General features: G+C 42.1%; 4 protein-coding genes across 5 annotated transcripts in view; 3 read left to right on the top strand and 1 right to left on the bottom strand.

Moving 5' to 3' along the window:
• The window catches only part of LOC119127745 (gastrula zinc finger protein XlCGF8.2DB-like), a 235055-nt gene that overhangs the window by 184273 nt on the left and 26169 nt on the right, over positions 1 to 24613 (top strand). The window lies entirely within an intron of this gene.
• Positions 635 to 7830, bottom strand: LOC119127737 (mothers against decapentaplegic homolog 2). Of its 2 annotated transcripts, none has more exons than XM_037259832.1 (11): positions 7649 to 7830; positions 6427 to 6792; positions 5911 to 6000; positions 5548 to 5741; positions 4528 to 4662; positions 4305 to 4379; positions 3455 to 3508; positions 3156 to 3368; positions 2900 to 3037; positions 2305 to 2449; positions 635 to 2056 (listed from the first exon to the last, which is right to left on the bottom strand). In XM_037259832.1, exons 2-11 carry the CDS (start codon positions 6660 to 6662, stop codon positions 1933 to 1935), a joined length of 1404 nt encoding a protein of 467 aa, XP_037115727.1. In that variant the 5' UTR covers positions 6663 to 6792; positions 7649 to 7830; the 3' UTR covers positions 635 to 1932. The 2 variants fall into 2 exon arrangements, with proteins under 2 accessions (XP_037115727.1, XP_037115728.1); XM_037259833.1 differs by having other exon boundaries at positions 6427 to 6788.
• LOC119127756 (perlucin-like protein) lies at positions 12045 to 13535 on the top strand. The gene is made up of 4 exons (XM_037259862.1): positions 12045 to 12263; positions 12725 to 12870; positions 12947 to 13053; positions 13273 to 13535. Exons 1-4 carry the CDS (start codon positions 12203 to 12205, stop codon positions 13448 to 13450), a joined length of 492 nt encoding a protein of 163 aa, XP_037115757.1. The 5' UTR covers positions 12045 to 12202; the 3' UTR covers positions 13451 to 13535.
• lrp13 (low-density lipoprotein receptor related-protein 13) lies at positions 14712 to 23523 on the top strand. Its single transcript, XM_037259868.1, has 20 exons — positions 14712 to 14762; positions 16765 to 16797; positions 16953 to 17099; positions 17279 to 17791; positions 18332 to 18547; positions 18628 to 18854; positions 18933 to 19065; positions 19271 to 19461; positions 19537 to 19723; positions 20072 to 20284; positions 20358 to 20532; positions 20604 to 20805; positions 20896 to 21060; positions 21226 to 21423; positions 21526 to 22075; positions 22190 to 22309; positions 22400 to 22507; positions 22575 to 22808; positions 22909 to 23266; positions 23364 to 23523. Exons 3-20 carry the CDS (start codon positions 16988 to 16990, stop codon positions 23500 to 23502), a joined length of 4041 nt encoding a protein of 1346 aa, XP_037115763.1. The 5' UTR covers positions 14712 to 14762; positions 16765 to 16797; positions 16953 to 16987; the 3' UTR covers positions 23503 to 23523.

Genomic DNA, 24613 nt, shown 5'->3' with positions numbered 1-24613 from the left:
AAACAAAGCGGAGGTAGCTTTAAATTGTCTACAATACAAATTATTTATCAAAATAACTATGGGAATAAGTTTGACTTTTAGGTATAAATATTTTTAAGTAGGTCCCACTAAAAATGCGATTTAAAAAAAAATCCTGAAAATTATTGTCCAAATTTGTTCGACCACAGAAAACCCAACATAAAACTATAAGTTAAAAACATGAGTCATGAGGATAAAAATCTTTATTATTAGTGTTTTATTAAGTCTGCATAATATGCCCCACGCCTGAGAAGCTTATGGTCAAGGGGGGAAAAAAAACAACCTCTAATAATACCGCCCTCTACTGGTAATATTGCAACATCTACTGTAATGACTGCTTTGCAAAAAGATAACTGTTAAATACACACGTTCTACTATTGTGCGTCTGTACGCATGGTCCACATCAGTTTCGGTAAGGTTTCACATTCATATTTTGGCGGCCAAAGACAAAATGATGTAACACTGGTCCCTCCTAAAACATGGTTAATTTCCCCAAATCCAAATCAAGTACAATCGCTAGTGGCTCAAAGTGAACACATTTACATTAAGAGGGAAGGGCACATGTCAAACTTGCACCAGCAACATACTTATGGACAATAAAGGAAGAGCAGATAAGTATTGTTTTACTATATTTTATAGACAGAACAAATACAATACACTTAACACCAACAGTCCCAGTGAGGGGGCACATTAGCACTTTTCTTTGGGAAGAAAGAAAAGCAATCTCCCATGTTCTGAGAACACTTCGAAAGCTAGCTGACAGTAAATCTTGATGAAGCACAAAAAGGCTAATATCTCATTGTAAAGAGATGAAGGAAGGGCCATTGCAAAGTAGCAAATACTTTTTTCCACTGAAGCAAGGAGTCACAGATGGAAGGAAATTAATGTCAGGTGAACCTTTCAGGCCAAATAAAGGAATGATCCTCGGCCCCCAGGTTAGTTTTGCTGGCAGCTGTGTTTTTGAAAATATCACTCTATGACAGAACATTTTACATAGATTCATATATAAAAATACATGAGAATACAAAGTAGCAAAACAATTGGGATATAGGCTAAAACCAATGATGAATACTCATTGATAACTTCAATTGATCCTGATGTGACGATTAAATGCCTCTTGGAAAGTGAGACAAAAGAAGCTCTTGCTAATAGCTGATATTCTCTGGTCCCTGCCAAGTGCAACCCTCAAAGCCTCATTTGTAAACCAGGCTGGATGTTGGGATGCGAGTGAACTTCACCATGGACAAATACTGCCATATAATGACAAAGAAATTAACAAACACACTGAACTTTCAGTTTGTTTAGGGTTTGGGATTTTTAAACCAACATTCCTATTTGTCAGTTAAGTAGTATGTCTTATAACGACACAAGAGTTTAAAAAAGAAAAAAAAAACGGGGTAGGGGATTCAAGTCTAGCATACAGTGAGGTTGATTTCATTGTTTTAAAAAAAGGTTCCACTCCATGGCTACCTTCAATAAGCTCCCTGAACCCTGACAAAACATGGGCAATATTTCTTTGAGAAATGAAAACATATGCTCAGAACAATACTTGAGAGAAGGTCCAGAGCAAATATCTTAACACACAAGCCATGGAGTGAAAAATATTCTAACATTTTTGGTATTTCGCCTACTTCCTGGACAAGAATACTTTACAATGTATTTGTACCTCAAATAGATGTAATACACGATTTGGGAAGAAGCAGTTGAACAAGGTGCATGAAAGATGACTAACAAAGTGCCAAATTCTTCTGTTTCTAGGGGAGTGTGCATGTCGTATTGAGCTCTGTGGAGAAGGGGAACAAATACTATGCAATGAACACAAATTGTTTTGCTGGGATTTCTAAGATGGGACTCAATTGAAATTTGATCTTTGTAACCATTTTCTTTCAAGGAGTGTGGCGTTTCATCCTTGTTTTAAGACATACTGGAGCAGCGTGCAGATGGGGAACCCATCTGGGTCAAGACCTTGTCTAGCCACTGTAGAGGACCATTCAAATGTAACTCGATCCAGCACGGAGTGCTCGTAACCGTCTGCCTTCTGTGAAACAAACAAACAAATAAAAAGAATGAATCAAACTATCGTGTGGATACTTGGGTTCAAACCTTTCACACATTTTCAGATATCAAACTAGAAAAACTGCATGGATACATCAGTGTGGAACTGGTTACTGATTGATTTGAAGGTAAAATATAGATTACCACATTGGGTCGACAAACAGTTAGAATTCTCTCAATGCGCTCCTTTCAACAGCTTCTATTGATTGACACGTAAAGTGATAGGATCACCTGTACTCTGCTCCCCAGCCCTTGACGAAGCTCATACGGATGGTGCACATCCGAGTGAGTTGGTACACCGCTTCAAAGCCCTGGTTCACAGACTGGGCTAGCAGAGCTGCAAATTCTTGATTGTTAAAGATTTTTAAATTACAACCTGAGTGGGGGGTAAAGAAGAGGTACAGAGGAAAGGTAAATGGACAAGTGTTTGTGACATGGGAAAACAAACACTTTTCTTTTGTGATTGATGACAAGAAACTAACTTATTAAGCAAGACTTGATTTACGAACAGTACATTTGTGAGAAAATTGAGATTTCTTTTTCTGTTCCGCAATATGCATCTATCAAATCAATTACATTGTAATAGAATTAATGTGTTCCAGTGACCCTCAAAATCCATGGAAATATTTGGGGGTGTTTCAATTACAAAAGAAATCTCTGTGCTGTTTAAAAATTTAATAAGAATTGCAGAAGATCTAAGACGATACAACGGTACGCATTGAACAGCAAGTTTCGTTAAATGTCTTGCATTTTGACAAACATGGAAACTAAAGCACTTGCTAAAATGCTGCAAAGGATAATAAGACAGATAGCTTTGGCATGTTACCTGGCGGAATTTTACACACTGTTGCTGGATGCCATCCATACCGCTGATTGCAGTTTGGACTCTGGACAAAGATGGCACTATCACTCAGACACTCAGCAAACACTTCTCCGCCAATGTAGTAGAGTCTAACACCTCTTCCTGTACATCACACAACAAAAACACAATTCTCATAGAATCAGAAAATTGTGATCCAAGTTTGTAAAACTGTTTTTCAAAAAAAGATCTCATTATCCTTTGGAAGATAATTGATTCTTACCTATATGCCTTCGCGTCATCTCTACAGTGGCATTTCTGTTGACATTAGACAGCAGACCTAAGCAGAATCGCTCAGAGTTGGATGGATCTGTAAATCCATCAACAGTCAACGAGGGCTGTGAGGCATGGAAGGTCTCCCCAACACGTTGGTTTAGCTCATAGTAGGCTATTGAGCACCAAAAGGCCGGTTCTGAGTAAGTCACCGGTTGCAGGTCTATAGAGATAGACAGTGTAATCCTCATTCAGATGATGTATTGTGTATGCCTTGATAACCTCAGTTACAATGAATTGCTTTCTTACCCATACTGTGATTGACAGGTGACAGAGTGCTGGGAGACATCTCTGCTGGAGAACCTGGCAAAAGCACATCAAATTTAAAGATTGGTTTCACAAAAGCAACAACATGTGGCAGACAAGTAGTAAGATGTGTGATGAAAAAGATGAGACTGGAGTAAAAAAATCACAGAGAACTGGAAATAGAATAAAGCAACTAATGCACAATGACAATAAAAGACTCAGGTCAATGAGCTCCTAGTTGGGCCACAAAACTTTCATAATTATTTTTGCCCCAACCAGGATCTGTTTTTTTTTTTATTTTTATTTTTTATCTACCATCCAAATGGGGTGAAATAGATCAAGGAATACTTTTGAAAAAAGTTTTGGAGTCAAAATCAAAACTTTTTTTCTTAATGGAAGGGCGGAGTTAGTGCCAGGGGGACATGGACCTCAATTTTCTTGTGGAGAACCCATATTGGAAGTACACCAGCGTTTTTTGAAGATTTCATCTGTACGTTTACAAAAATGTGCCTCATTTTCCCAATGCATTTCAATAGGGGGCAATTACTCAAAAAAATAAAGAAAAATAAATTGCAATGCAAATCTATCATGTGTACGCTTTTTTTTTTTTTTTTATATCTGCATAAAATGTTAAGGAACACGTGACGACTTGTTTGGTAAAAAATTGCTGTGGACCTGTGTTATTCACAGACTTTTTCTATTCATGGACCAGAACATATTTAAAATGAATTTTTTCTCCTCAAATATATTCGGTCAGGAAATGTGGCCCCCTAGTAGTGACAGACAAACAAACAAACAAACAAACAAACAAACAAACAAACAAACGGTGTCTTAAGACCCTAGTTTGTGGTACCTGTATCCATGCTTTGATTGATCTGTTGATCACTGGCCTCTCCATCCTCACTGATGTAACCAGGCGGAGGCGTTTCTGTTCAATTAAGGGCATGGCAGAACAATAAAATGGTATCTAGCGTGACTCGGACCAGGAATGCACTTTTATTCATTCACATTTATTCACAAATTCATTTATGTATTCATTTACTGATTTCCTTCAAGTTATACGACAGTAAGCGTACCTGGTATGTAGTTATTTGGAGGATCAATTCCTGCAGGAAAATTTGTGTTCTCGGGTATGGAATGAGTGTAGTCATCCAGAGGTGGCAACTCTGTCAGAATTTCAGAGTGTCTTGGCACAAGAACTGGAGGCAGAACTGTGGAGAAATAGTCAAGTTCCGTACAGTTCATTTAGTCTCAACTTAAAGCATCATCAAATTTGGCTTACATCTTAACACACAATTGTTATTAGTGGAAAAACACACCATCACTTGGCTCACACATTTTTTGCCTCACTCTGTGGTTCTGCCCCACTGTTTGAGAAGGACTGCGAAGTAGTAACATTAAATTGGATCCAACTGTCCATCATGTCACAAGGCATGTATAGGTTTAACACAACTTTGTATTTATTGGACATAAACTCAGAGGACACATACAACATCTCTTCAGCCTGTGCATGAAATATACTGTGCTGGAGCTGTCCAAAAACAGTTTTAGGTGCTGTGTTTGATTTGATTTGACCACACTTTGATTTTCAAAGTTGAAGTTTATACGTTTACATTCTCCACTGAAATGTGGTTCAGCTTTTCAAATTTGAATTTCACAAATAGTCCCTTTTTGGAGAAAAGAAACTTGGTAAGAAATTTGGTAGCCCGACTTTTTACCAACACTACACACTGGAAAATCGTGTACAAAATGTATGTTGGCCTATCAATTTGTTTGCATTTGATAGGAATATATTCAGACAAGGGTGATTTTTTTTTTTATGCACTTGATCGTCTCGACCAGGTGTCCCAACACAGTATCAGACCACTTTAAAAGTTGGCCAAGGAGTCAAAAATACGATTGCAGCAATTTAATATTAACTGCCCTCTGAAATAAAAGCATGTCTCACTCCCCCTGAAATTTAAAAAAATATTTGTGAAATATTGTCTGTCATTAGAGGGGGAGGAGAAAGCAGGTCCAACCAGGGAGAATTTAAAGATTGAACAAACAAGTTGTTTTATGCAAGTTTGAAGGGTTACAAATGAAAGCCATCTTACCTGGAGTCTCGACCCTCTGATAATGGTAGGGGTTGATGCAGACCTCATCCTTCTTGAGGTGAAAGGCATACTCACAGGCCTCGATAGCACGCAGTTCATGGTGGCTGTGGAGATCTGGCCACCGCCACAAACGGCAATAGATAACATGGGGAAGCCCCTTCCTGTGGGACCCCTGCAAGTGGCCATCAAGGGATCTTAACAGATGGCAGAGGGATGACAAAGGAACAAGATGGAAACAAGCGAGGACAGGAAATTAATAACAGATCAGACCGTGTTGTGATTATAATGAAATCATTTGTTGTAATAATTATCACATGACAATGATGTAAACAATGTCGGTCATTGAGTGATGAGAATGTTCACCTTGTTTGGTCCGAATAGCTGTAAAGGCCTGATGTGTCCCACTGCTCTATCGTATTTGGTGAACTCAGTCCCCATATTTCTGAGCAATTGCTGCCCCCCCCCAAAAAAAAATCAGAAAAGTGTCAATGATTTTTTTTTTTTTAAATCTATTCATTTAAGCTTTATTTATCCGAGTCAGGCAATCAACAACAATTTTTCATTTGCATTTACAACTTTGATGACAGCAAATTAACACAAATGAAAAACGTCACACATCGCACAAAAGAAATTCATCTACACTAAGGCAGCCACTGTACTTCTACAAAGACAACAGTGAGTGAGGTCTCGAACAATTCTCAGGCGATAACTGAGGTGTTATCTCGAGACATACAAACATCTGAAATGGTTTTTGCTAGCCTATCAGTGTTCCCACTGAACACCAGTCTGGTCATCAAGGTTGCAAGTTGACACAAGGAACAGCAGTAAACAAAAGTTTTACATTTTTCTTTTACATATTCTTGAATGATGCCATCATACCTTGGGATGGTGACACACTTAGTGTTGCAGTTCTGCGTGGTTATAGCTTTCTCCAGCTCATCCAGCTGTCCTGTCTTCTTGAGCTTCTTCACTAAACTCTTTACAGCCTTTTCGCACCATTTCTCCTCCTGGCCATTCTGTTCTCCGCCACCCGCTCCACCGGGTCCGTTGGTTGACTTCTTCCAGCCCAAAAGCCTCTTCACCACAGGAGGAGTAAATGGCAAGATGGAGGACATCTTGGCTTGACAACCCAGGAGTCTCCAGAGGACTCAGTAAACAAGATGAAGGTCCCTATTGCTACAGTTTGGGCCCCTGCTCAGTGGAGCCCCCCTCAAAGGCCAAAATGTCACGAGAAGCCAGGTCTATCTGGATAGAGGACACAAAAAGACGCATACTATTGTTAACGTAAAATATACATTGACGGAAAACTTGTCTATAAGCTTACGTTAAGTTGACCATTACGTTAAGTTAGGGAAACTACTAAGTTAGCTTGCGGAGTGTGCCTCCGTCACGATCCCTACTCAATTTAACACATTATTATCATGTACCCTGCAGGTGAGCGTTTAAAAATAACAACAACTAAAAACGTTTACGAGTTTTAACGACCGCTTCCAGAGCTAACACCGAATATAGGCCGACCGCTAGCTACCTGGTGGGGGGGGGGACCTGTTTGACTCCAAGCACAACATTGAACTCGCCGTTAGCACCAACTTTTAAAATGTTAAATACTGTACTCGAACACCCTTTGGTGCAAGAAAAAAATAATAACAATAACCGTAGACTCAGCAAAGCCGTTAGTCAACCAGTTTGTGTAGCGATTGGCATCTGGCTAGGTGAGCTAATGTTAGCATAACTGTAGGCTAGCTGCCAGCTTGTTATCAAAAACCCTTTTGTTGTCATCCGCGAAAACAATATGCGCAACAGTCCAGTATTCTCCTTGTAGTACCTTATGTCAATTTGTGAGCCAATGTATCATTGAAACGCACTTGTGTAATATAAAATATCGTTTTAACGGCAAAACGATAAAGTTTTAACTCAGACCAGTCAATAATTGTTTGGGACTTTTGCTGGACTCGAGAAGCGGTCCCGAAATGGATTAGCATCCAAAACGAACTATTGCAAACTAGGCTTTTGGATCCTGCTGGCTAGCTGAGCTACAGCCCCCACACTAAACATGAACCCTTTAAAGTCGAGTTAACAGCTAAAACATTGCATCACTCACCGATCGTGAAACTCCAACGACCCGCAGTAGTAGTGAAACAACAGACGCTCCAATAAACAATTCTCTGCAATACAATGGCCAGGGAATATGATACCGCTCGCGAATTTGACAAAAGCTTGACGGCTTTCCTCAAATTGCTACCAGTGCTACTGGTGCGAGTTAGCCATGTTAGGTAGACCGGAAGAAGAAACCAGATTTGATTGGTAGACAAAAAACCCCACCTCAAACCCACTGAGTTGCGCGATTGGACGATTGCAGGATGACGTCCCCCTTTAAAAATATATAGAATGGGTCAAAACCAAAACTAATGAATGAGTCATTTTGAAAAATGATAATTCAAGCAGTTGTCAACAGAAAATATTAACTTTTTTTCATTAGTTTTGGATTAAATAGAGACAAACCAATAATGTGTATGTCAGACAGATTTATGTATATCAGTGGTTCTTAATCTATTTAACCTATTTATCGTGTAAATTCATGATGACGCATATCTGAACAGGTCTCGCAAAGGCAACAGCAGAAGTCGCACTGATTTGCTGGTATGTCATTTGTTGTGAGTTTATGCATGGTGTTGGTTTTATTCTTTGAACAAGGTGATGTTCATGCACGTCGTCACAGGAAGCGTCATCGTGAGCTTCCGTTGAGTGAGGAATTTACATACTGCAATAAATTATTAAATGATTATAATTTATATATATATATATATATATATATATATATATATATATATATATATATATATATACTACCGTTGAAAAGTTTGGGGTCACCCAAACAATTTTGTGTTTTCCATGAAAAGTCACACTTATTCACCACCATACGTTGTGAAATGAATAGAAAATAGAGTCAAGACATTGACAAGGTTAGAAATAATGATTTGTATTTGAAATAAGATTTTTTTTACATCAAACTTTGCTTTCGTCAAAGAATCCTCCATTTGCAGCAATTACAGCATTGCAGACCTTTGGCATTCTAGCTGTTAACTTGTTGAGGTAATCTGGAGAAATTGCACCCCACGCTTCTAGAAGCAGCTCCCACAAGTTGGATTGGTTGGATGGGCACTTCTTGCGTACCATACGGTCAAGCTGCTCTCACAACAGCTCAATGGGGTTCAAATCTGGTGACTGCGCTGGCCACTCCATTACCGATAGAATACCAGCTGCCTGCTTCTTCTCTAAATAGTTCTTGCACAATTTGGAGGTGTGTTTTGGGTCATTGTCCTGTTGTAGGATGAAATTGGCTCCAATCAAGCGCTGTCCACTGGGTATGGCATGGCGTTGCAAAATGGACTGATAGCCTTCCTTATTCAGAATCCCTTTTACCCTGTACAAATCTCCCACCTTACCAGCACCAAAGCAACCCCAGACCATCACATTACCTCCACCATGCTTAACAGATGGCGTCAGGCATTCTTCTAGCATCTTTTCAGTTGTTCTGCGTCTCACAAACATTCTTCTTTGTGATCCAAACACCTCAAACTTGGATTCATCCGTCCACAACACTTTTTTCCAGTCTTCCTCTGTCCAATGTCTGTGTTCTTTTGCCCATCTTAATCTTTTTCTTTTATTGGTCAGTCTCAGATATGGCTTTTTCTTCGCCACTCTGCCCTGAAGCCCAGAATCCCGCAGCCGCCTCTTCACTGTAGATGTTGACACTGGTGTTTTGCGGGTACTATTTAATGAAGATGCCGGTTGGGGACCTGTGAGGCGTCTGTTTCTCAAACTAGAGACTCTAATGTACTTATCTTCTTGCTCAGTTGTGCAACGCGGCCTCCCACTTCTTTTTCTACTCTGGTTAGAGCCTGTTTGTGCTGTCCTCTGAAGGGAGTAGTACACACCGTTGTAGGAAATCTTCAATTTCTTAGCAATTTCTCGCATGGAATAGCCTTCATTTCTAAGAACAAGAATAGACTGTCAAGTTTCAGATGAAAGTTCTCTTTTTCTGGCCATTTTGAGCATTTAATTGACCCCACAAATGTGATGCTCCAGAAACTCAATCTGCTCAAAGGAAGGTCATTTTTGTAGCTTCTGTAAAGAGCTAAACTGTTTTCAGATGTGTGAACATGATTGCATAAGGGTTTTCTAATCATCAATTAGCCTTCTGAGCCAATGAGCAAACACATTGTACCATTAGAACACTGGAGTGATAGTTGCTGGAAATGGGCCTCTATACACCTATGTAGATATTGCACCAAAAAACAGACATTTGCAGCTAGAATAGTCATTTACCACATTAGCAATGTATAGAGTGTATTTCTTCAAAGTTAAGACTAGTTTAAAGTTATCTTCATTGAAAAGTACAGTGCTTTTCCTTCAAAAATAAGGACATTTCAATGTGACCCCAAACTTTTGAACGGTAGTGTATATATATATATTATCAAAGTTGAAACTTAACTGTTTCAACTTTTCTTTATATGTGTTTGTAATTATGAGCTACGATGTTAGGGAAGCTATCAACAATTCATGTAGCACATGATAAATACCTGGAATTCCCAGATGGATACAAACGAATGAATCACAATTTGATTAAAAAAGTAACAATTTGATTTGAATGAATGTTCTCAACAGATGACTGCAAAAGAAAAGTCAAAGTCAAAGTCTGCTTTATTGTCAATTTCTTCACATGCCAAGACACACAAAGAGATCGAAATTACGTTCCCACTATCCCATGGTGACAAGACATAGTACACAATATACATACAAGTAAACAACACAAAAAATAAAAACAAGAAAAAAAAAAACTTTTTGAAATGGCCAGAAGAGAGGGGGCACAGTACATTCCATTTGGGTGTGTTATGCCTGCAAATGCACACCTGAATCTCTTTCCGGCTACAGCCTGTTCCTAAACGGATACAGTTGTATCATTTTATTCAATATTTAAAAGTATCAAAGTATTTGTCTTTGTGTTTCACTGTGACCTTGAATCTGCGGCGGGAGAAACGGGAGCGTTCATCGCAAGGAAGGTGCGCAGATGGGCGTCACCTCCACCTAAAAGCAGGGACAAACCGAATAGTTTGTAACAAGCTGTCAAACTCCTCCGCTGCATACCAACGTGTTGATTTCGTGTTGCGCCTTTAATGTGCAGGTTGCTGTCCCTACACGGTCCCCATCTTAGAGGTTGCTGCTGCTGCTGCAGAATGTAGACAGGGTCACCTTCCCTCTGCTATTCGTGAGAAGCTCATACATAAATGCATATATAATTTTGTTTGTTTGTTTATTTTCACATACAAAAACATTTCAAATGTACATCGATTAAATAAATGTGATGGAGAATGTCTAAAAAACCCCCCGGGGGCTGGCTTACGAAATGGCATTCTCCAGAAATATGAGTACATTTAAGGTCAAATTTCAATGGATCGAGAAATATGCGTCCTAATACATGTCATACAGATGAAAAATAAGAGAAATATGAGTAACAGGGATAAGGCATACAGCAATAGGTTAAACACACCAAAACTATAACTCAAGAGAATAATATATGGATCCGGGTTCGTTTAGCATACCATATGGAAAATATTTATTGTCTAAGAGAAGTGATTTCAGAGCCTTCTTAAATTGGTGAGTCCCCTCAAAATAGTGGCAGCGAATTGTAAATCTTTGACCCTCTGTAGCCCGTTACATTGCATTTGGGATGTACGGACTATTGGTGGTCTGAGGTCATTTGAGCTGCGTATGGTGTAATTATGGACCTGAGAATTATGTCTAAATAGGTTATGACAGAAATAGGGGAAGGGTTCTCCCCAATGAGCTATGAACAAAGAGACCAATTTGAAGATGATTAACTTGAAAAACAGTGAGGATACCTAGCCGAGTAAAAAGAGGCTGAGATGAATGTTTTGGATGTACACAACATATTGCTCTTCGAGCTCGTTTCTGCAGACGGTATATAGGCTCAAGTTTGGTCTGGTGAGTACTAGCCCAAGCGATATTACAATAGTTCAAATACGGATAGCTCATTGAATAGTATAGCATAGTGGCTACCTCGGAGCAGATTAGATGACGGGTTTTACGTACAATTCCAATACTCTTGGCCATTTTCGTGGAAATAGTCATGATATGAGATTTCCATGTAGAATCAACATATAGTGTCGTCGGCCTTTTGGTTCACACAGTACAGGTTGAAAAAAAGAAATCATGAGAACACATAGCTTTAATGCATGTTTACTCTTTGTGATATTTTTCTTGCGCATCTTAAAAGGCTTGTCTGAAGTTTGAAATGACGTCACGCACGTCCTGTTCAATTTTTCAAAGTCAGACTCCACACAGGCATGTTCAGTTTCAAGTTTTGTTTTTTCAGGGACAAAACTTAGGACCCCTCCCTACCTCCCTCCCTCCCTCCCTGTCTAAAACTACGCAAAGAGCATCATCTTTGCTGCGTGTTGGGGGCATGTCTTGGGAGGAGCTGACTGGCACACGGTCAAAGTGCAAGTTCAGCAAGCATCATCCACTGACACTGGCGAGCGAGCACCGACGACGCACCAGCATCTTAATTCAAGTCCAAGTGGTTTGCTGCTTTGTTTCTGACTGAGCTGGGCCCACCACATCCATCCCCACCATGTCGCCGTCATTCGCTCCCAGGCTCTTGATGACCCTCACACTGTGTCAGACCTGCACTGGTGAGCAATTATTTGATAGATGATTGATATGTTATTTCAATAAGTGATTTGATCTCATCTTTCTTCATCTGATGTATTGTCTTCCACTTGGAAGTTTTGAACGTTTTCTACTTTAATGGCACACTCGTAAAATTGTTGGGTAAAAAAAACAACCCAATTTGGGTGAAAAATTGGAACCTCAACTTCCTGGTCGGTCCAATTTTGAACCCAGCCATTTTAAATGAGCACGATCTATGTCATCGGAAAAACTAATTTGTAAAGTTCACTGTCCAAAAACTGCTACAAAGTAAAGAAAGATCGCATTAAAGCCGGTTTCTGCCTTTACTGCGCAGAAAGCACACAGAGAGAAGTGTTGAGGACATTGTTAGACGACAAGCCATGCACCCCAGCTTTTCTTTTCGTCTTGCAAGCCAAGTGGTTGATCATGCGTGGCTCTCATCATGTTCTTGTTGTCGTTCCAGAGCTGTTCGGGTGTCCGACCGGATGGCCGGAATACAACAAACACTGTTACTTCTTCGGAAATGACCGTAAGTCGTGGTGGGACGCTAGGCTCGAGTGTGCGTCTAAGGGAGCCCACCTGGCAAGCATTTTGGACCAAAGGGAGCAGGTACCACGACTCGCTCGCTTGCTTGCTCGCTCGCTCACCTTTCTCTCTCTCTCATTGAACTTTGTCTTTCTTGCAGGATTGGCTGCAATCTCTAAAAAAAGGTGCCAGAGCCTGGATTGGCCTGCGACGTGAGACCACTGGCAGACCGTGGCAGTGGGCAGACGCAACACCTTTCTACTACTCGTGAGTGTCCTTCCGTTGAAATCGTGCGACAGCTTGTGAGCGTCAGGCGGCGAATTGCTCAAAGGGTTTCTCTTGCGTACTTGTTGCTTTAAATGATGACGATTAACCCTGAAAAATACCTCATTATTCATGAACAAGAGCTCTGAAAGATGTCTTCTCATTGTTATTTGAGAAAAAATTCACTGAAACAGTTAGCGCCAAAAATGTTTTCTCTTGCAGGGCATGGAATGGCGGTGAGCCAAACAACCTGGGTGGAAAAGAAAACTGCGTTGAAATGTGGCCCTTGGGTCATTGGAATGACTTCCCATGTGCTCTTAATCTTAAGTCCTACATCTGCAAGCGTGAGTACAGATCTTGTTTTGTAACTGTAGCGTGTCACTACACTCCAAAAAATTAGGACTTGGTGATATTTACTTTCACATTTTGCCTACAACTTCGCGCTGGAAATAGTCCAAGTGGCGTGGCGTGCGTGCGTGCGTGACAGCCAGCCTGGAGAAAAAAAAGGGGGCGACTCCCCGCTTGCAGAAGATGCCGCCACCTCCTGGCCAAATGGAGAAGGGCGTCATACTCACCTCCGTGGCACCTTCTCACAACCGCCATTGGCCCCGCGCATCAAAGCCATTCTTGTCAAATTGGTCCACTCTCCCTTTTGAACAATTCATGGTTTCATAATTGGCAATGTCTATCAAGAAACAATTACTTCTGTGTAGTTCCTTTTTTTTTTTTTTTTTGCATGAATATGTTCACCATTTGATGAGTTTATTTAGTTCAAGGCGTCTCTCAAAATGTGGCCACTGTTGAACCCTTTGCGGGATCCAACAGCAACATTTGAGTATCTTCTAATGTGTGCTCTCCTTTCAAATAGGTCCTGTCAGTCCCACCACCACGACAGCCAAGCCTGTCACCTGTCCTACTCCTGCTCCCTGCCCCACCACCACGACAGCCAAGCCTGCCACCTGTCCTACTCCTGCTCCCTGCCCCACCACCACCACTCCAGCCAAGCCTGTCACCTGTCCTACTCCTGCTCCCGCTCCCACTACAGCCAAGCCTGCCACCTGTCCTACTCCTGCTCCCTGCCCCACCACCACTCCCGCCAAGCCTGTCACCTGTCCTACTCCTGCTCCCGCTCCCACTACAGCCAAGCCTGCTACCTGTCCTACTCCTGCTCCCTGCCCCACTACGGCCAAGCCTGCCACCTGTCCTATTCCTGCTCCCTGCCCCACCACCACTCCCGCCAAGCCTGTCACGTGTCCTACTCCTGCTCCCGCTCCCACTACAGCCAAGCCTGCTACCTGTCCTACTCCTGCTCCCTGCCCCACTACGGCCAAGCTTGTCACCTGTCCTACTCCTGCTCCCACTACGGTCAAGCCTGCCACCTGTCCTACTCCTGCTCCCTGCCCCACGACGATGGTCAAGCCTGCCACCAGTCCTGCCGGCCCTCCTCCGACCGATGGGGAGCTCGAGATGTGCGCAATCTCCACCAATGACAAGGCGTGTTCCTCCCACAACGTGACATGCTCGTGCCTGCTCGCCATGATTGCCAACCCGGTGAGTTAATGGCTGAGCTGTCTCCAAAGTGCATTGCCTCGTTGTCGTCGTTCTTTTTTGTTCGGGTGTGCGCAGATGGGCGGATTCCAAGCTGTGCTCGACGGTCTCAGTGTGGCCCGGAGCATTGTCATCAGAGGACAATCCAAGGCCAAAGCAAAGAGGTAATAAAACCCCCCTACACACACACACACACACACACACACACACACACACACACACACACACACACACACACACACACACACACACACACACACACACACACACACACACACACACACACACACACACACACACACACTCAAAGAAGGCAGCTAGCACAATGGCATTTGTGTGGCAGGCTGGTGGTCAACCTGGACGCGCGCGACACCAACGGCAAGAACGCTACCGCGGCGCTGCACCTGAATATGGACTTGGAGAGCCAAACCTTCACCCTCAACTCCGGAGTGGACCGCAAGTGGGGTGACAAGCAGACCGGGGACCTTCCCCGCGGACGCCCCTTCGGAGCCGGTCTCCCCTTCAAGGTGATTGAAGATGCATGACTAATGTGTTTTTGGCGCCGCTTGACCGCAGTAGAAAGAGTCGGAGCGCTTACTGAGCCTGCCGCCATCTTGTCACTGTTCAGATTGTCATCAAGTGCGGCGGGATGGGCACTTTCCACCTGGACTTCAACGACGAGCTCCAGCTGGACTTCGCAGGTCCTCAACTTGATTTCGGGAGCATCAACTGGTTGGAGGTGTGGCAAGTGATGCTGAGCAGCGTCCAACTGATGTGATGACGCGGCCGTGTGACGCCGCTTCCTGTCAGGGCGTCAGCATGCCGACGGCAATCAGCTCCATTCTAATGTATTGGTTTCTTTTCGAGCTCGGTTGCCACCACTTGTAAAATAATCTCACGGTACGAAATTTTCACAGCAAACGCCTGCTTGCCTGCTCGTGTGGAAAATCGAGTGCCAGTCGTAAGAAGACACTTAAATTGAAAACAAAGGTTCTGATACGTTTTTTTCGGAATAAATGTCACTTTATTCAACTGATGTACACGTGTTTGAAGCAAAATAAAGGCGTTGTCTTTCTCATGATTTCTTTCAGTCAAATCTGTAGCATCTTCAAATTGAACTGCCATGAGACTCTTATGAGGTTGGCCAAATAGATTGTCTGTTTATAGGTGTGTGTGGTGAGAAACATACGTGACCACAGGTGTCTGGCAGCGTTGCAGAGATAAGCAGCAGCAGCCAGTTTTTGATGGCATCTTTACCCTGTGCGCCGTACCCAGATGCAGCTGAGCAGGACAAAAAAAAAAAAAAAAAAACGAACAAATAATCGGACACAATTTCCTTCATTAGATTTGATATGCTGCCAATGAATGCACATGGAATAGAATCGACTACTGTATTAGCACCTGTTGATGGGCTAAACGTGCGCGCGCACACACAAGGAACAAAATGCATAACTAATTAACAAGTATAATACTAAATTCGTCACGTGCATCCTAATTTGATGAGGGGAACAATCGATGTCGCTAACAGTAACTAATAATCAGAACACATTTCTCTTCTGTATTTTTCTTTTTCTCGTGGTATGTATGTATAGACGGCTCCAGCGGGGCAGTTTTTCTCCGTGGCGAGTCATTATAGCGTTTAATCGGGTCCGTTTAAAAAAATAAAAAATAGGGGGGGGGGGGGGGTGTTAGGGTTAGGGGGGATTCATTGAACGATTCGTTTGAACGAATCTTTTGAGTGAACTGATTCTAAAGATTCGGTTCACCTAAAAGAACTGGAATGCACATCACTAATGCACGGCTCATTTTGTGCACCAGTAAAAAACATCTGTCTTGAATTTGAAAAAAATAATTGTATTTTTCATTAAAGAGGGGTTTGGTGAATGCGCATATGAAACTGCTGGGGTTCGGTACCTCCAACAAGGTTAAGAACACTGATGTACGTATATGTTGATAAAGTAGATCGAGCTTGATCGTATCTCAAGTGAATATTTCTCACAATAAAATGCTCGATGATCCATTAGCTCCACCTATCACTCACGTGGTCAATTAGGATGCATTGAACACACCTGAAGGATTATAAAGCGCTTCTGTGTTGTGAACAGCACTGTCTGGTCCACTTTCTTTTAAATGTTGTGATGGCCGTATATTTGTATCTTTTTGCAGCGTTGTTGCCGTTAACAGCTCCTCTGCAAGCAGGTGAGATGTTTATGTTGCGCATATATATCAAAGCTTTACATGAATTTTAATTCCCCACATTTCTGAATCCAAATATACTTTATGGTCGTATTTAAACTTGGAAGGAAGTCCAACAATTTGGACATTTTTAATTGTTCTTCTGTTGGATGTTTCAGCTGAAAGCAGTCCTTTAAAGTGCAGCCGAGGCTCCATGCAATGCAAGGATGGTTCTCTGTGTGTGCTCTATAGTCATGTATGCGATGGGGAGCCTGACTGTCAAGATGAATCTGATGAAGAGAATTGCGAACTAACTTGTAACGATGGTAAATCAACATTTTCCTAACTATATTTCAAGCTTTCCCCTTTTATTAGAAGGATGATGTGCTCCAAAGTACAATTCAAAATATATTTTCTGTACTGATTTTTTTTAAAAACATTTTTAGAAATTGGATTAAATTACGTATTGGCTCTTGTTGTGGATATTTCCTGTCTTCAATTTCAGACCAATTTCAGTGTGCCCATGGAAAGAAGTGCATTGACAAAAATGAAGTGTGTGACGATGTACTCCAGTGTCAGGACGGGTCGGATGAATTGCATTGTTCAAAACGAGACGGCTGTGTTCACATGTGTGACAACAACAATCGCTGCTTATCCGCACCCTTGCTATGTGATGCAGAAAAGGACTGTTTAGATGGAACAGATGAGGAAAATTGTGGTAAGTTTTTAACAAAAAAAAAATGTCTGGAATCATTTCCGTATCACATTCTTGACTGTGACTCGTGCACACTGAAGCCATATGTTTATCCGTGTCATAAATTAGAGGGTGTGAATGAAGGGACCAGTTCAACCACCACACAGCCGATCAAGTTTCTATCTGAACCGATCAAGTGCTCTTTGGGTTCCAAACCCTGTAAAGACAACAGCGATTGTGTCCTCTTCAACCATGTCTGTGATGGAGAAGATGACTGCAATGATGGCTCAGATGAAGAGGAATGCTTATCTACATGTGGACCGGGTAATGCTGTGCATTTTCTCTTTGTACAGTTTCAGATATAATTTTGATAAATGTGAGGCTTTCTGCATCTGTAAGCACATTTCTCTTGGCAATTGACACTGGAGCAGTGCTGTTGAAATTGCAAAGGGCTGCACTGAAATTGCATCAACAAAAGCTCAAGGCAGCAGATGCTTTGGAGCCTTTGAACAAGCTAAAGTATTGGAAAGTTTTATTTTTTATTTTTTTTTAACTCAATGAGCCACTGAATTGAGATTTTTGTTGATAAAGGAACTCCAGCCCTCTGACTATACCAGGATTAATGTGAATCCCTATTATTTTTATTAGTGGTAGTAGGTGACCTAATGCTGTGACGTGGGTCAAGACCAGATAGTGATTTGAGAAACTTGATGATTGCCTAACCTCTGTCCAAATTATACTGCAAACGAAATAGTACAGAGTGACTTTTAGCACACTGCAAGTAGTTGACTGTGACCCCTTTCTCCAGAGCTGTGCGCTTTGTTAAATTAAGGGATGTGTAACAATTTGCATTCTCTTTTACAGACCAGTTTCAGTGTGCCCATGGTAAAAAGTGCATTGAAAAGAATCAAGTGTGCGATGGTGTACCTCAGTGTCAGGACCGCTCTGACGAACAGAAATGTGGCAAATACATGGAGGGCTGCTCTCATCACTGTGATGGCGGGAGCCGCTGCATACCTGAAAGTTTCCTTTGTGATGGGGAGCGTGACTGTTTTGATGGCACTGATGAGACTGACTGTGGTATGTTGGAGAAAAAAAAAAAAAAATCAGCGCACCATTTTATTAGCCTTAACCTCATTTCTTTAAACTGTTTTCTGTAGTTAAGGACTGCAGTGGAAGCGAATTTAGGTGCAGCAGTGGTCAGTGTGTATCAGCTACACTGCATTGTGACGGCCACCCAGACTGTTGGGATCGCTCGGATGAAGAAAGATGCGTCAGAGCACCAGTCTGCATAACCAAGCATCATTGCCCTCAGAGCAAAGAGTGCCTGGTTCAGCAGTGGCTCTGCGATGGAGAACAGGACTGCAAAGATGGCACAGATGAAAAGGTCTCGCATGCAAACGTGGTGATACAACTTGTCAAAACATGAAACAACTCCACTTGCTTGGTTTCATTTCTATTGCAGGATTGTCCCGACATTGGTCCCCTGAGCTGTGGTGATTATCAATGGTCGTGCAAATCAAAGACGATGTGTATACCTGTGACCTGGAGGTGTGACGGCACAAAAGATTGTCCTGATGGAAGTGATGAAACAGAGTGTGAGTAGTAACTCAAAGAATTGTGTTCTGCGTAGTGTAAATATGACCTAAAATGTGTTGGGAAAGGTTTTCTGGCATTTGCCTTTTACCAAGAGCAATGTGAACACTAAACAGTATTCACTTTAAACTCCAATGGGAGGAAATGGCTGGTCTGAAATCTAAATGTTTTTTGGAGAGCCTGCAAACTTCTGTTTGTGCATACTAGGTGGGTTGGTTGCATGCCTTCCTCACCTGTTCCAATGTGGCAGTCTGGAGTGTGTGGATCTCTCCCTGGTGTGCAATGGAATAAAAAATTGTGCAGATGGTTCCGATGAGGATGGGAGCTGTCAGATAAACTGTACCGAAGCAGATATCAGTCGCTGCTCCCAGGGTTGCTTCAGCACACCACAGGGTCCGGTAAGAAACACTAAAGGCTTCTAAAAGTTTCCTCAGTTCTAGTCTCGGAAGTAAACTATTCCTCCCTCTGTGCAGAAATGTCACTGTGCATTAGGCTACACACTCCTTGAAGATAAAATGATGTGTGCTGATGTTGATGAGTGCAAAGACCACCACTCAGATGTGTGCAGTCATCTGTGTATAAACACCCCGGGCTCCTACAAGTGTGACTGTCACGGAGGCTACATGATGGACGCCGATGGACACACCTGCAAAATCAAGGGTAAACTAAGATGTTTTAGTATTTCCGGTAAGGGAATGTGCACGCTTGAGTAGTCTGCCTTCAAACATTGCCTTGTTTGCAATTTTTTTTTTTTTAGTTTAATCAAAGCTTTAAGTTTTATGTCTTTGTCAGCTGTTCGTTGTTACCATTTTGTCGAAGAATGCGGAATCCTGTCCATTGAGTAAAATCAATGGGTTTATGATATTTTGCTACTACTCCATGCTAATCACCAAATTAGTTCACACTTACGAGTATACTTAAAGTAATTTCATGGTCTAATGCACAAGTAATTTTGACACATTAAGACATTACGCTTGTTTGTTCAATAACTGAAGGATTGTCCTGCAGGAGAACCCTTTCTGTTGTCGTCAGTCCAAACGGATATCTTCATGTATGGCTTGCGCAGTGGCAGCTTGGATGTCTTGTCCTCCTCTGCCAAGAAGATAATTTTATCTTTAGACTACGACTGGCACGAAAGGGTGGCGTTTTGGGTCAGCCTCGACACGGATAGTATCAGATGGTCCTCTCTGGAGCAAAAGACCACAGGGATGCTAATAAAAGGTACAGAAGCTCTTCAAGGATAAGAAAATGACTTCTGACTTAGCTACTGATGCCACCACACCCTCTTTCACAGGAGTGCAAGCAGATTCTTTAGCTCTGGACTGGCTTGGGAGAAACCTGTACTGGATCGATGGTGAGGATAGTCAAATTGTTGCCATGAAGATGTCTGCAGGCGGTTCGTCATACAGCGTTATCCTGGACGAAGACCTGGATCAGCCGCATTCTCTTGCACTATTACCAGAAAAGGGGTATTTGATTATTTCAATGACTAAATTTTTCACCAAACCCAAGATGTTTATATTTCTCCTTTTTACCGCAGGCTGATGTTCTGGACTGACATTGGCAACATGGTCAAGATTGAAAGGGCTGGAATGGATGGCTCAGAGAGGCGAGCAGTGGTTAACTCCAGTTTAGGTTGGCCAGGTGGTGTGGCGCTAGATGCTCTTGCTGAAAGAGTCTACTGGACAGATAAGAGGCTAAAGGCAATCGGGTCTGCAACGCTTGATGGAGATGACATTAGGGTAAGATTTTTGCAGGAAAACACTCCAGATTATTTTAACAGTCGCATCGTCGTACTCAAACCCACACCCCAATACATTTTAAAATTTTAGATCCTCCAGATGAAAGAAACGGCCAATCCTTTTGCCTTGGCCGTGTTCAATGATATGCTCTACTGGTCTGACGCCGAGAGACGAGTGGTACAGGCAGCCCATAAAATGACTGGCAAAAATGTTCGTGTTCTCTTGAAGAGACCAAGACAACCATTTAGTATAAAGGCAAGTCAATGATTATCAAATCGGAGCTTGCTATTTTTTCACACTGTACAATTTTGACCATTCCGCATAGATTGAAATGAAATTTTAACGGGTGACCTTTCTAACTGTTTTTTTTTTTTTTTTTTCCCCCCCCCTTCTCCCTACCCCCAAATTCCTGATCTTTAGATTATTCACCCCATATTACAGCAAAGAAGAAATAATCCTTGCAAAATAGACTGTTCGCACTTGTGTGTTTTGGCCCCTGGGCTAAAAGCTGTATGCAAGTGTCCCTCCAATCTTATACTTGCTGAAGACGGTCTGACTTGCACCAACTTGATTGACACGGCCTTCCTGTTGCTGTTATCTCCCTCCACTGTCACCAAGGTTTGCGTGTTTTTCCTTCTGTTTGCCGCTCCCACTTAATGTTTAATACCACGAAGGTTTTTCACTGCATTCATATGGTGTAATACATTTTGTGTTTAACAGATTTACCTGCAGACCCGACACACTTCACAGGAGCTAAAAGGCTGGCCTGAACACACAGCTATGCAGGTACCAAGTGTCAATGAAGCGGCAATAATGGACTACAGCCTCCATAACAACACCCTCCTTTTGGCTGATGATGGGACAACCTCCCTCCGCGCCTTCAAACTTGAGGACTTGAATTTGGCCTTTGAAGGTCAACTTCTTAAGCTTCGTAGTGACACAATCACCGCTATGGCCTTGGACTGGGTAACCTTCAATATCTATTGGAGCAGCAGCAAGCAACCCCGCTTGCATGTCAGCTCCAGCAGTGGAGTATATACAACGGTGTTGATAAAGGATGGGATCGGTGAGGTGCGGTCCATTGCCCTTCACCCACCGAGGGGCAGTGTGTGTTTCACCAATCAGGTTCTGCAAGATGCAAGCCCAGTAGCTACTGTAGAGTGCGCCAACATGGATGGTGCTGAGAGAAGAGTAGTGTGGAAGAATGGTGTCCAACCAAACTCTTTGGTCTTCTCCACTGATGGCGCAAGTATTCTCTGGGCTGACACAAGTAAGAATTGGCTTTATTTAAAGTGCGGGTGGTTTGTTCAGGCAGAGATCCTGGATTTGCTAGTCGTTTTAACCTAATCTACGGTGTAATCAAAAACCATTTTTTATTTTGAAGGTCTACATGTGATTGGGTCTGTTCAACTCGATGGGTCTGGGTACAAAGAATTAAAGGTAGCTGATGGCTTGGCTGCTGTTGCTCTCAGTGAAGACACGCTGATCTGGATGACTGTCAGCGGTAATGACTAGGACATTAGTACCTCAAAACAAACTATGTAAATGTTTACAACTGCAGCTTTCACCCCCCCCCCCCTCTCTCTGTCAATAGATAAAATCAGGCTCTGGTACAATGATGACCAGCAGCAGAACAAGTTGTGGTTTGAGGTTGACACCAAAGTTATTAGCATGAAGGCTTTTAGCAAATCTAGTGAGACTGGTATGTAAAAGTTGCAACAACGGCGTCGAACCTGGCATGGTCTTTAAAGTTGTCCTACCTGTGACAGGCTCTAACCAGTGTGAAGTAAAGAATGGCAACTGCCAGCACCTGTGTCTGGCCACCCCAAACGGTCGAACATGCAAGTGCACCCATGACTACATTAGTGTGAACGCTACCCACTGTTCTCCCGAGCAGCGCTGTCCAGCCGGAAGCAAGTCTTGTCTAGATCAACTTTCCTGCCAGTTTGAGGAAAAGTTTTGTGATGGACATGTAGACTGCTCTGACCATTCGGACGAGAACTGTAAGTCATGGTTTTAAACATTCATTATAAACTTAAGTGCTGTTCATTGCCTGCAATGATGATGAATGATGCAACAGTGTGTTAAATTTGTTTCCTGCAGGTGTCGACTTAAAACCCAAATCTGGAGTCACGGTACCCGTGCCCACCCAATCGACCACCTCCTGGACTGCGACATCACCTCAGCCTCTCTCTGGTTTTAGCACGGCCACAAATGGCAGCAAACCGCTTTTAAAGTTGAACGATCAAACGTGTAGCCAGATACGCTGCAGTGGAAGGGGGCGCTGTGTTGAGATCAGTAAAGAAACAACTTGTGTGTGTTCAATGGGCTACAGTGGTGATTCCTGTCAGGACAGAGCCCTGCCAGTTCCCATTGTCTTTGGAGTAGCTGGCCTCTGTGCAGTGGTGATCATTGCTGTGATTGCAGTCATGATAAAGTGGAGGAAGAGTGCCCGCTCCAGGTATTCCACCCCCTCCCACCACTCTCCTCAAACATGATTGTGAATGTATGTGTCTGTGGCCCTTTGACATGTGTATCGTCTGTATGCTATACTTCAGGGGGGCTAATCCAGAAGCAGCGAAGGAAACTTGTATGACTGACCTAGATGGCAAAACTGCAGTGACTCCAACAGAGACTTCAGTATCAGACCATGAAAAAAAAGAGGTATCTCTATGGAAATGTGAACCAACGTCATAGTTTGTGCTGACTTGCATCATCTTCTCCCTTGCCTCCAGGAAGCTGTGTCTGGGAATTAATGTAGTGTACAAAGAATTTTAAATAAAGCTTGCATCTTCCAGTTATTCCTGTTGTCTGACTACAGTGTTTTACCTGTTTTCATTGTCAGGTCATCATGGGTCATGATAAAACTATCAGAATGCAAAACAAGTTAATTCTGACCTTCAAATGTTTTTGTACACTTTCCCTTTTGGTTTATGTAAAAAAGAGTGCAAAAATATAAAAAATAAATATTGTTCCCACTATGACCATAGCACATATACAATATCCCTTTTACAATGAACCCCTGCATATTCATTCATACTCAAATTTGAGCTATATATATATATACTACATATATATACTATATATTGTTTTTACAATCGAGGATGGTAGGGTGATGTAAAAATCTGGCCAAGGATATTTATAGCTACTTCACTGTTGCATTCGACTGCGAGGCGATGAGCAATCTCAAGATCTTTAATATTAAATTCGGATTTAGATTGAAACAATGCGTTGTTCAACATTTTAGAATGTCTGTGCACATCCTACGTAATGTTAACATGTCTATAGGTTAAGACCAGTAGTCTAAACGCAATTATGTTTTAACTATTCCAACTACGTAGTTGCATGACTAATACTAGTTGTGTACTCCACAAACATGGAATCATAACTGTTATTCTTGTGAGACTGCTCTCAAACCTCCTTGGCACTCTGCATTTCTTCTCTGCAGATTTGTCATATTCTAACTACAAAGTAGGATGTGAGCGTTGATCTGTGGGTGTTAAAAACAAAATAAACAAAATGGAACCCAAATATTCTGCGGTGGTTTTTTTTTCCAAGTGATTTTTTTTTTTTAAGTTAAGCTTTATCAGCCTCATTCTTCTGGGTTCTGCATCTCATTTAACCCCAAAAAGTTGAATAACCCCAATACAACCTAGAAAATAGTCTTTGTACAAAACAAACGAGCAAACCCTGCTTGTTATTCATTTGAGTCAACTTTTAAGGTTAAATAAATAACCAACACTTGGAACGGTTCCTATGTGGCCCAATTAGGGTTATTTTTGAGCCAACTGTTTTTTGAGTGCTGATT

This window comes from Syngnathus acus, chromosome 9 (assembly GCF_901709675.1).
Source record: "Syngnathus acus chromosome 9, fSynAcu1.2, whole genome shotgun sequence".
Taxonomy (NCBI): Eukaryota; Metazoa; Chordata; class Actinopteri; order Syngnathiformes; family Syngnathidae; genus Syngnathus; species Syngnathus acus.
The sequence above is the reverse complement of the archived record's forward strand: the minus strand, read 5'-3'. Positions and strand labels throughout refer to the sequence as shown.